The 12,398-nt window shown below is 43.2% G+C and overlaps 1 protein-coding gene across 2 annotated transcripts in view; it reads right to left on the reverse strand.

Annotated features, from left to right (window-relative positions):
- ZNF620 (zinc finger protein 620) overlaps positions 1-6,447 on the reverse strand; it is a 16,440-nt gene extending 9,993 nt beyond the window's left edge. The window contains exons 1-3 of one of the 2 annotated variants that reach the window (XM_032161989.2): positions 6,339-6,447; positions 6,088-6,160; positions 803-929 (exon numbers count right to left, since the gene is read on the reverse strand). In XM_032161989.2, coding sequence (XP_032017880.1) covers positions 803-929; positions 6,088-6,111 — 151 coding nt within the window. In that variant the 5' untranslated portion in view covers positions 6,112-6,160; positions 6,339-6,447. Of the gene's footprint in view, positions 1-802; positions 930-6,087; positions 6,161-6,325 lie in introns of both variants that reach the window. The other variant, XM_032161990.2, reaches the window with a different exon arrangement.
- Positions 6,448-12,398: the final 5,951 nt, after the last annotated feature.

The raw sequence follows: 12,398 nt of genomic DNA on the forward strand, positions 1-12,398 counted from the left end.
AAAAGGTAAGGGGAATCAGGAACCAGGATCCTCTCACAGCCCCCTTTATCTTTATCTGCTGAGCCAGGTAGTGAGAGACAAGGTGAGTCAGGGAGAAACTTAATCTATGCTGCTGGAGAACAGAAATTTCCCACAAAGTGGCATAGAGTCCCAGAATAATCCCACGCTCACATAAGGGAATCTCAAGTTTTCTTCAGAGAACTTGGAAGACACAAGGGGCTTTGCTGTGCTCCCAAGAGCTCCTTTCCCTCCCATGTTTTGGGTACAGCCCCTCCCAGGGTTGGAGGGACAGCTGATTTCAAAACCTGGGAACGCAGGGCTCTCTCCACCCAGAAGCCTCCAGGCAGCTCAGCCTTCAGGGCAACAGAGAGTTATTAGAAACCCCACAAAGTTCTCGGGCCAGGAGTGGTGGCTCACACATGGCTTCCCAGCACTTTGAAAGGCTGAGGCAGGAGGATCGTTTGAGGCCAGGAGTTTGAGACCAGCCTGGCCAACATGGAAAAACCCCATCTCTACTAAAAATACAATAATTAGCCGGGTGTGGTCGCGCCCACCTGTAATCCCAGCTACTTGGGAGGCTGAGGCAGAAGAATCGCTTGAATCTGGGAGGTGGAGGTTGCAGTGAGTCGAGATTACGCCACTGCACTCCAGCCTGGGTGACAGAGTGAGACTCTTGTCTCAAAAAAAAAAATAAGAAAATAAGAAAAAAAAAAAAAAAAGAAACCTCACAAGGTTCTAAGGAATAAAGAAGCCAGGATGCTCAAAGGGCAGAGGCCAAAATCAAGAAGAAGAGATGTCTTACCCAGGGAAGCCACATTTGCATAATTCTCCAGCATCACTTCCCTGTACAGGGCCCTCTGCACAGAGTCCAGGCTGGCCCATTCATTCTGGGTGAAGTACACAGCCACATCCTCAAAGGTCACTGGTTCCTAAAACAACAAGTTCCTGCTCAAACCCTGCGTGAGGGAAAAGGACCAGGCTAAGTAGTGGGGCAGAGATCTACTGGGTCCAGTGGTATTGCCAAGGACAGTTATCCAGCACTCCACCAGAGGCCAGCCCTCAGCCATCTTTGCCCGCACTAACAGGGGAGTCCAAGGGTCATTGCATCCCTTTGTGGTCATCCCCAGCAAACAGCTCTATTTTCATCTGCTGATCTCTGCTTGCCTCCACTGTGCCCTGCTCTGCGTGCCCATCTGTTCCTCTGGGTTCCTTTCCCCAGTGTGGGTTTTGTGTGCACATGCGCAGGGGACATCTGTATAAACACAGTGAATAACACTTTTGTACTGATCTCTACTCTCTCCCTAACCCCACTAAAGTGATAGTAAAATAACAGCCCAAGAGAAGAGTCAAAGCAGGCTGGGCACAGTGGCTCACGCCTGTAATCCTAGCACTTTCGGAGGCCGAGGCGGGTGGATGGCTTGAGACCAGCCTGGCCATGTGGCCAACAGGGTGAAACCCTGTCTCTACAAAAAATACAAAAATTCGCCAAGTGTGGTGGTGCATGCCTGTAGTCCCAGCTACCTGGGAGGTTGAGATGGGAGGATCACCTGAGCTCGGGGAGGTCGAGGCTGCAGTTAGCTGTGTTTGCACCACTGTATGCCAGCCTGGGTGACAGAGTGAGACCCTGTCTCAAAAAAAAAGAGAGAAGAATCAAAGCCAACTAGAGGTATAAACAGAATTTTAGAAGGCAGAAAGAGAATGAATGATAACTAGAAAAGCACACAAAGATGAAACTCAACTTCTGGCAGAAGGGGAAGCAACAAAAAAGGGCACAATTCACACCACAGAACTAAGGATGAGCTAAGGATTTTGTAAATGTGCACTGCTGTTTATAATTTGGTAAAATATTCTATCTCCTTAAAAGCAACATAGAGAAGGAAGGACCAACAAAGTATTTAGGACAATGAATGAAAAATATCTACACATAGGCATGTAACTGAGACATCTCAGAATAATGAGAATACACAACAGATCCTACAGGCTTTCAGAGAAGGAAAAACAACACACACGAAGACTGGGAAGTCGAGATGGCAACAGACTAAACAGCAAAAGTAAAAGGGTAATGTTTTTGAAAATGCAGGCCAGGTGCGGTGGCTTACACCTGTAATCCCAGCCCCTTGGGAGGCCAAGGTGGAAAGATTGCTTCAGCTCAGAAGTTCGAGACCAGCCTGGGCAACATGGTGAAACCCCGTCTCTACAAAATATGCAAAAATTAGCCATGCAAGGTGGTGCTCCCAGCTACTTGGGAGACTGAGGTGGGAGGATCAACTGAGCCTAGGGGAGGTTGAGGCTGCAGTGAGCTGTGATAGTGCTACTGTACTCTGGCATGGGTGACAGTGGGACTGTCTCAAAAAAAAAAAAAAAATGCTAAGGGAAAACTTCCAGTTCTTATCTAGGTGGAATCACGGGGGTTGGATTTCCCCTCCTGCCTGAAACAAAATAACCAGACAAATTATATAAAATAATAATTTTCAAGATATCATGCAAAAAACGACAACAATCCCTGAGAAACAGGAAAGAAAAGGGGTGAGCCCTATAATTCCCTAAGCTACTACCCTGGAGAGTTTCCAGGCTGCAACACAGGAAGAGGGAACTGAGGCAGAACCTGGCATATTTCCTTGTAGAGTCTGAAGAGACCAAAGCAGCTTGAGTTTATAGGACAGAATGCCAGAGAGGAGAGGGCTGCATAGAGATGGAATCTCAATTATCGGCAGAAGGTCCCTTTAGAGTATTCAACAAAATACAGATCAGTACATGGGTATGGGAAAACTAACCAAGGCCAGAGAAAGGATCATTTGGAAAGACTGAAAAGAACAATACCTGATATTTACACACCATTAATCCTATGGAAAATGGAAAAAAAAAAAAAAAAAGCCAGGCACGGTGGCTCATGCATGTAATCCCAGCACTTTGAGAAGCTGAGGGGGGCAGATCACTCGAGGCCAAGAGTTCAAGACCAGCCTGGCCAACATGATGAAACCCCATCTCTACTAAAAATACAAAAAAATGTGCCAGGCATGGTGGTGTGTGCCTATAATCTCAGCTACGTGGGAGGCTGGGGAACAACAATCACTTGAACCCAGGAAGCGGAAATTGCAATGAGCCGAGATCACACCATTGCACTCCAGCCTGGGTGACAGAGTGACTCTGTCTCAAACAAAAGAAAAAAGGAAAAGAAAGAAAATAGAAAAAGAGGATAAAAGGAAACAAAGAACAGATGGGACCATTAGAAAACAAGTAGAAAGATGATAGGCCCAAATCTAGCCATATCAATAATGGTATCAAATGTAAATAATCTAAACATCCCAAAAGGCAAACATTGTCATATTGGATTTTTAAACAAATAAGAACCTATTATCTGCCACCTTCAAGAAATGTACATTAAATATAAAGACAGGGATAAATTAAAAGCAAAAGAATAGAAAAAGATATACCATGACAACATTAGCCAAAGGAAACTGTAGGGCCAGGCATGGTGGCTCACGCCTGTAATCCCAGCAGAAAAATGAGAACACACAACAGATCCTACAGGCTTTCAGAGTGGAGGCAGGAGGATGGCTTGCATTTAGGAGTTTGAGACGAGCCTGGGCAACCCTGTCTCTGGGAAAAAGAAGTTAGCCAAGCACAGTGGTCTGTACCTGTAGTCTCAACTTAGTCTCAACTCCTTGGGAGGATCACTTAGGCCTGGGAGGTGGAGGCTGCAGTGAGCTGTGATTGCACCACTGCACTCAGCCTGGGAGACAGAGTAAGATTGTCTCAACAGAAAAAAAAAAAAAAAAAAGCTGCAGTGGCTAAATTCATATAAGACAATGTAGACAGTCCATATTCTGGGCCATAAAAGAAAGCTCAATAAAATCAAAATGATTCAAGTCATACAAAGTATGTTTTCTGACTGTAATGCAATTAAATTTGATATCACAGAAAGACTCCTGGAAAATCTCCAATTATTCTTAAAGTCAGTAACATACTTCCATAAGAGAATGTACAAAGTATTTTGAACTGAATGTAAATGAAAACACCATGTACTAGAATTTGCGGGATAATGCTAAAGAGGTACTTGGGAGGAAAAGTATGGCACTAAATGCCTATCTTACAAAACAAAAAACAAAGAAAGATCTCAAATCTGTGACTTCAGCTTCCCCCTTACAACTAAAAAAAGAATAGCAAATTTAACACAAAATAAGTATAAAAAAGACATTAAAGATCAAGTGAAAACTAATGACATAAAACAGAAAAGTAATGAAACCAGAAGCTAGTTCTTAAATAAAAATTAATAAAACTCATAAACCTCTAGCCAGTGACCAGAAAAAAAGAAAGAATACACAAATCACTAATATTAGTAATAAAAGAAGTGACATCACTGCAGATAATAAAAGATAAGGACATATTATGAACAACTTTATGTGAATAATTTCTACAACTTAGATAAAATGGGTAAGTTCCTTGAAAGGCACAAGTTACCAAAACTCATTTAACCTGGGCATAGTGATGCATGCCTGTAGTCCCAGGTACCTGGGAGGCTGAGTAGGGAGGATCGCTTGAGCCCAATTTGAGGTCAGCCTGGGCAACATAGAGAAAACCGTGTCAAAAAATAAAAATAAATAAATAAAAAGAGACAGATAACCAGAGTAGCCCCTATATCTACCAAAGGACTCAAAACTGTACTTAAAAACCTTATTAGAAAGAAAACTCCGTGCCTAGATAGCTTCACTGTTGAATTCTACCAAACATTTAAGGAAGGAATGCAGTCAACTCTACATAAATTCTTCCAAGATATTAAAGACGAGGGAATATTTCTCATTCTATGGAACAAAGACATCACAAGAAAAGAAAACTGCAAATCAATACCTCATAAACATAGATACAGAAATTCTAAATAAAATTTTAACAAATTAAATTCAATATATAGTATTAATGATAGAATAATATACCATGACGAAGTCGGTTTTATCCCAACCCGGAGTCGGTTTAATATTTGAAAGAAAAATAATGTAATTCACCACATTAACAAACTAAGAGAGGCTGGGCACGGTGGCTCACGCCTGTAATCCCAGCACTTTGGGAAGCCAAGGCGGGGGAATCACGAGGTCAAGGGATCCAGATCATCCTGGCCAACATGGTGAAACCTGGTCTCTACTAAAAATACAAAAATTAGCTGGGCATGGTGGCGTGTGCTTGTAGTCCCAGCTACTCGGGAGGCTGAGGCAAGAGAATCGCTTGAACCCTGGAGGTGGAGGTTGCAGTGAGGCAGGAGAATCACTTGAATCCCGGAGGTGGAGGTTGCAGTGAGCCAGGATCGTGCCACTGCACTCCAGCCTGTCAATAGAGCAAGATTCCAACTCAAAAAAAAAAAAAAAAAATCTAAGAGAAAAACCATATGGTCATCTAAATAGACACAGAAAAAGCATTTGTCAAAATCCAACATCCATTCCTATAAAAACTCTCACCAAAGTAGTAATAGAAGAGAATGCCTGAAAAAGGGCATTTACAAAACAAAACAAAACAAAAAAGCAAGAAACCTACAGTGAACATCAGTCTTCAGTGTGAAAGATTGAATGCTTTCACCTTAAAAGCATAAATAAGACAAAGATATCTGCTCTCACCACTTCTGTTCAATATTGAAATAATGCTTCTAGCCAGTGCAATGAGGCAAGACAAAATAAAATAAAAGTCATCCAGACTGGAAAGAAAGGAGTAAAACTATCTTTATTCATAGATGACCTATGTAGAAAATACAATGGAATCTACAAAACAGTTACTAGAATTGCTATACTGAAGAAGTAAATACTTCTCCAAGCCTGCGGACTAGGGGTGAAAGGGGTTTTTGTTGGATGTAATAATGCAGATTTCCATATTTCAGAATTTTTATTTTTAAGCTGGCTTCAACTGCCAAATCCCAACAAATCCCCCCACACTCACTAGTTTTCTAGTCTTAATTTGGGCATTCTCACCTCTCCAACCCTCTCATAGTGACAGATGCACAATGGAAGCCACTGGCCTACACAACTCAAGATCTGAATGCAGGGGTGACACCTGCTCTCTCTTGACATCAAAAGGCTGGGAGGGAGGGATAGGATGCTCACTCACCTGGCGCCAAGCGGTCTGGAACATGGCTGGCGTCCCAGCTTCACACACTGCCTCGGGGTTCGGAGAAGTGAAACTGAAGAGAAAATAAAGAAGCACCGGTGAGATTGATGCTGCCTCGCACCCCGCAAATGCCCTCTGTGCGACTTGGGCCCCTCTCCGTTCCGCCAACCCCTCACCCCAAAAAGCAAAGGGGTTGGAAAACCAGGCAGAACAAGCGCCAGGGAAACCAATCAGCTACCCAGACCGCGAACCTCTTCTGCTCAGACCGCGAATCCCGCGCAGCGCAGGCGCAGATAAAGCGTGGAAATTCCACCTGCCGCCGACACCGGGGAAAGCTTGAGACCCTCCGCCGGAAGTGCGTTTTCCATGCCCCTCCTCTCTAGAAACCTGGGAAGTTGCCAGTCTCGGTGGTTTCCTACCACAGCCGCCAGCGCCAGGGTCCCTACTGCCTGAGACAACACGGGCCCAAGCGGGCGGCCCCAGGCGGGGGTCCTGCAGCGCCCACACCTGGTAGCTCCTTCGGGGCATGACGTCTGGCCAGCTCAGGCCACAGAATGGTTACTATCCTGGGTATTATTCGTGGTTATCTGGCATTTGCCACTCTGGGTGTCCTTCCAGATAATAAAGGGACCATCGCGCCCTCCACATGCGCCAAAGCTGTCTGGATTGTGTGGGTGCGCTGCAGTGGGAAAAGTGGGCGTGGGGAAAGTCGGGCCCGTCACTCAGACGGCCGAATGTGTATGGACTACGTAGGTCCAGAAAACCAGCTGCACCGCTCACTAGTTGTGTGACCTGCAGCAAGTTTCTTTGCCCCGGTTTCCTTGTCTATTAAATGGGTATTATGGTGGTGGTACCAACCTCTTGAGGCTGTTCAGGGTTAATTCATTAAATTAGTTAATTGATAGGCAAATTATTTACAGTTGTGCCTGGCACATAGTAAGTGCTCGTGAGTTTGTACTGTCTTGTTTTCCAATTGTGTTTTTTGAAGACACAAAATAGGTGCTGCTGGGACTCCAATATGTGGCGTGCTTTAGAGAAATAGCTTTTTTTTTTTTTTTTAAAGACAATTTTCGAAGTTTAGCGAAAAAGCCATTAACATTTGGCTTAGAGCCCTTTCCTGCCCTGTACTGGGATGTGTGTCCCGGCCCAGCCTGGAGACAGATTTTAGTTATTCCTTCTACAGGAATTAGATTTATCCACCACCTCCAAAACAAGTCCTGCCATGGAGAGTATATTATGTATCTACTGCTGCATAATAAACTACTCTAATAATTTGTGGCTAAAAACAATAAACATTATCTTTCACAGTTTCTGTGGACCCAGAATTCAAGAGCAGCTTGGCTGGGTGGTACTGGCTGAGGGTCTCTGCTGAGGTTGCAGTCAGGTGTCACGTGGGGCTGAAGTCATCTGAAGCTTGACTGAGTTTGGAGGATCCATCTCCAAGGTGGTTTACTCACATGGCTGTCAAGTGGGTGCTGGTTGTTGGCAGGAAGCCTCAGTTCCTTCCCATGTGAGGGTTTTCACAACATGGCATGTAGCTTTCTCCCAAAGTGAGCAATCCAAGAGGCCAAGGCCAAAGCTTTTATGACCTAGCTTTGGAAATCATGCACCATGATTTCCTCAATACATTCTCCTCAGATTAGTCATGATTCAGTGTGGGATGAGATACACAAGGGTTTGAATGCCAGGATATGAGAATCATTGGGAGCCATTGTGGGGCCACCTAGCACAGAGATTTTAACTGTCACAGAAACAGTTCATTTTATAAAATCTATAGTATTTTCACTTTAAAGTTTATGCACAGCAATTGTTTTAAATAATTAGATTTCCAGAAACAATGGCATGACAAGGACATACATGTGCATACTGCCACTTCGCTAAACCTATTAAAATGAACATTTACCATGAACGAACATGCATATGGGTGCACATAAACATACATACATATACACCACGAATTCTAAACAGTATTAGCCAGTAGAAAAAACATGATAAATTGGACTTAATCAAAGTTAAATCTTCTGCTTTTCAGAAGATACTTTTAGAGAATGAAAAGACAAGCCACAGACTGGGAGAAAATACTGAAAATATTTGATAAAAGACTTGTTTCCAAAATATATAAAGGACTCTCAAAACTCACTCATAAGAAAATAAACCCATTTTTCATAATAGACAAAAGATTTGAACAGATACTTCACCAAAGAAGATATATGGAGAGCAATTAAATATTTGAAAAGATGCTCAACATTGTTAGTCATTAGAGAAATGCAAATTAAAACCACAATGAAACAGTATTACACACTTATTAGAATAGCTAAAAGTAGAGACAACATCAAGTGTAGGCAAAGATATATCAGAAGTGGAACCCATACAGTACTGATGGAAATGTACAATGGCACAGTCTCTTTGGAAAAACTTTGCAGATTCTTTAAAAATTAAATATACACCTACCTTATTATCTAGCCATTTCACTCTTGTTATTTACCCAAGAGAAATGAAAACATATGTCCTTACATTACAAAGACTTGCATACAAATTTTCTTAACAGCTTTATTTATAATAGCCAAAAACTAGAAACAATTCAAATGGCCATCAGTTGAGTTAAATTGTGGTATATCCATACAGTGGAATACTACTTAGTAATAACAAGGAATGAACTATTGATATATATGGAACAACATGGGTGAATCTCAAAATAATTCTGTGGTATGAAAGACATAACATCAAAAAAATTATAACTTTAAAAAGTGTACATACTGTGTGATAACATTTATATAAAAATTCTAAAAAAGGAAAACTATAGTAAAAGAAAACAGATTGGTGGTTTCTTGGGGCTGGGGGCAGGAGAGGAGCAGGCTGGAATGGAGAGATTATAAAAGGGCATAAGGAAACTTTTTGGGGTACGATTATGTTTGTTATCTTGATTGTGTTATTTTTTGAGAGACATATACATATGGCAAAACTTATCAAATTATACACTTTATGCATGGCTTATTGTATTTCAGTGATACCTCAATTTAAAAAATATATACATACTAGAAATACAACATAATCGTAAAATGGGTTGTGTCCTTAAATCTAACCCTAGTTCTAATCCTGATAGGACAAACTTGAAGGAAAAAGCCATTCATCAGGGAGGAGAATCTGCAGGCTGACAGTGCTGTCTAAATTCTAGGAAATTTTCATGGGGAAAAACCAGCAATAAGACATATCCTAGTGAAATTACGAAAATTTAAGATTTAAAGTTCTGCAAATTTCCAGACTGAAAAGGAAGCAAAATCAGGCTGCCTCAGACTTCTTCTTGGCAACATTAGATGCCAAGACACACACATGGAGCAGGGTCTGGAGTAATGCTTCTCAAACCTTAGTGTGTCCACAAAGTCACCTGGTAGCATTGTCAAAGAGTAGAGTTTGATTCAGTGAGCTTGTAGTTCTGATAAATCTCCCAGGTGATGCCAATGCTGCTGGTCTTCAGGTGACAATTTCAGTAGCAAAGGTCTACAAAAGTGGTTATTTGGCTGGGCCCGGTGGCTAACACCTGTAATCCCAGTACTCTGGGAGGCTGAGGCAGGCGGATCACCTGAGGTCAGGAGTTTGAGACCAGCCTAGCCAACATGGTGAAACCTGTCTCTACTAAAAATACAAAAAAACATTTAGCTGGGCATGGTGGCACATGCCTGTGATCTCAGCTACTCAGGAGGGTGAAGCAGGAGAATTGCTTGAACCTGGGAGGTGGAGGTTACAGTGAGCCAAGATCACACCACTGCACTCTAGCCTGGGTGACAGAGCAAGACAATGTCTCAAAAAAAAAAAAAAAAATGTGGTTCTTTGTAGAATCACCTTATAATTACCTAGAGAGTTAAAAAAAAAAAAATACTGATACCTGGGACCTACTCCCAGAGATTCTGGAATAATTGGTCTAGGATTCAGCCTAGGCATTGGTATTAAAAAACAAAAACAAAAACACAACACCCCAAGTGGTTCTAATGGGCAGTTGGGTTAAGAGCCTCTGGTATGGAGTGTTGAGGGAAATGAACTTAGTCTAAGAAGTATATGCTCAACATGGTACGGTCTTTGTAGAGTATCTATCAGTACACAACAGCCCCTTTAACTGCCCTCCTCACCAACAGCAGTGAGTCCCAGACAGCTGTGTAAATACTGTATAATTCTGCTCCCCCACCCATAGTTGAATTAATCAAGAATGAATATATGATCTGAGTGGGGCCAGATCATACTCTCTCCCTGTAATTAGGAGTTGAGACAACGAGCAGTCATTCCTTAGCAGGGTCTAACTGTGGACAGGCCTACTCTTGAACAAGTGTCTTTTTTTTTCTTTTTGAGACAGAGTCTTGCTCTGTCATCCAGGGTGGAGTGCAATGGTGCGATCTTGGTTCACTGCAACCTCCACCTTTGGGATCAAGTGATTCTCCTGCCTCAGCCTCCCAAGTAGCTGGGATTACAGGCACCCACCAGCACACCTGGCTAATTTTTGTATTTTTAGGAGAGAGGGGGTTTCATCATGTTGGCCAGGTTGGTCTTGAACTCCAGGTGTGAGCCACTGTGCCTGGCCTCAAACAAGTGTCTTCTGAATGTTTAGTTTCTGGTACAGAATGAATCAGAATTCAAGGCAATCTTGGAGCTTAAGTTTTTTTCCACACTCCATCCATTTATACAGCTGCCATCACCGTGGAGTTTTCTGATGCTAAAGAAGGTGGGTGTTCTGGCCGGGCAGTGTTTCATGCCTGTAATCCCAGCACTTTGGGAGGCACAGATGGGCCAATCACTTGAAGCCAGGAGTTCGAGACTGGCCTGGCCAACATGGCGAAACCCCGTCTCTATTAAAAATACAAAAATTAGGCCAGGCGCAGTGGCTCACGCCTGTAATCCTAGCACTTTTGGAGGCCAAGGCGGGTGGATCACAAGGTCAGGAATTTGAGACCAGCCTGACCAATATGGTGAAACCCCGTCTCTACTAAAAGTACAAAAATTAGCCAGGCATGGTGGCAGGCACCTATAGTCCCAGCTACTTGGGAGGCTGAGGTAGGAGAATCGTTTGAACCTGGGAGGTGGAGGTTGCAGTGAGCTGAACTCGTGCCATTGCACTACAGCCCGGGCGACAGAGTGAGACTCTATTAGCCGGGTGTGGTGGGGACCTGTAATCCTGGAGTGGAGGGGTGTTCGAGTGGAAGGTTGCCAAACTTATCTCATTTCCCCCGGGCGACAGCACGAGACTCCATCTCAAAAAAAAAAAAAAAAAAAAAAAGAAGGTGGGTGTTCTGATTAAAAGCTTGTCCACTCCCTACATGGCGTACGGTTTCTCCCCATGTGGATTTTCTGGTGCTGTGAAAGTTCTGACCTATATTTAAAGGCTTTTCTACATTCTTTACAATTGTATGATATCTTCCCAGGGTAAATTCTCTGATGTTGGTGAAAGACTGACCTTAGTTTGAAACATCAGCTTCACTCACCACATTCATTAGATCTGTTCTATATGAACTCTCAGATTTGTAACAAGATGCATGCTGTCACTAATGATTTTACCTAATTTCTCACACTTCTCTTCTGAACAGTGGAGGGACCTATGTTGCCTGACTGATACATCTATGAAACCTCTCTTCCTTGTCTTTTTCTTCCTTGTGCAATGACCCTGCTGCCACCCTAAGCTGCCCTAATGGTCAGAGTGCTAGACTGTATCCCTTGCTGATGTCAGTCCTTGGGGTTCTATTTCTTCAGAAGTTGGCAACTGTGGATTAGTCCCTTAACGACAATTCTGGTCTTATCTGGTGACACAACAAAAAGAAAAGACAAGGCCAGACATGGTGGCTCACACCTGTAATCCCAGTACTTTGGGAGGCCGAGGCGGGCAGATCACTTGAGGTCAGGAGTTTGAGACCAGCCTGGCCAACATGGCAAAAACCCATCTCTACCAAAATACAAAAATTAGCTGGGCATGGAGGTGTGTGCCTGTGGTTTCAGTTACTTGGGAGGCTGAGGCACAAGAATCACTTGAACCCAGGAGGCAGAGATTGCAGTGAGCCAAGATTGTACCACTGCACTCCAGCCAGGGTGACAGCGAGACTCAGAAAGAAAGAAAGAGGGAGGGAGGGAGGGAGAGAGGGAGGGAGGAAGGAAGGAAAAGGAAAGGAAGGAGGAAAGGAAGGTTCAAATTTCAATCATTAGCTGGACTAGAGGAGAAAGTCAATCAAGTGTTACTAGGTTACTTTCTGAGTATATGGTTTCTTCCCAACAGACTAAAATGGCTGCATAAGGGCCAGAGGAAACAAGGACAGAGACCTAATGGGATCCCACAG

Source organism: Hylobates moloch, unplaced genomic scaffold (genome assembly GCF_009828535.3).
Source record: "Hylobates moloch isolate HMO894 unplaced genomic scaffold, HMol_V3 SCAFFOLD_8, whole genome shotgun sequence".
Classification (NCBI taxonomy): domain Eukaryota; kingdom Metazoa; phylum Chordata; class Mammalia; order Primates; family Hylobatidae; genus Hylobates; species Hylobates moloch.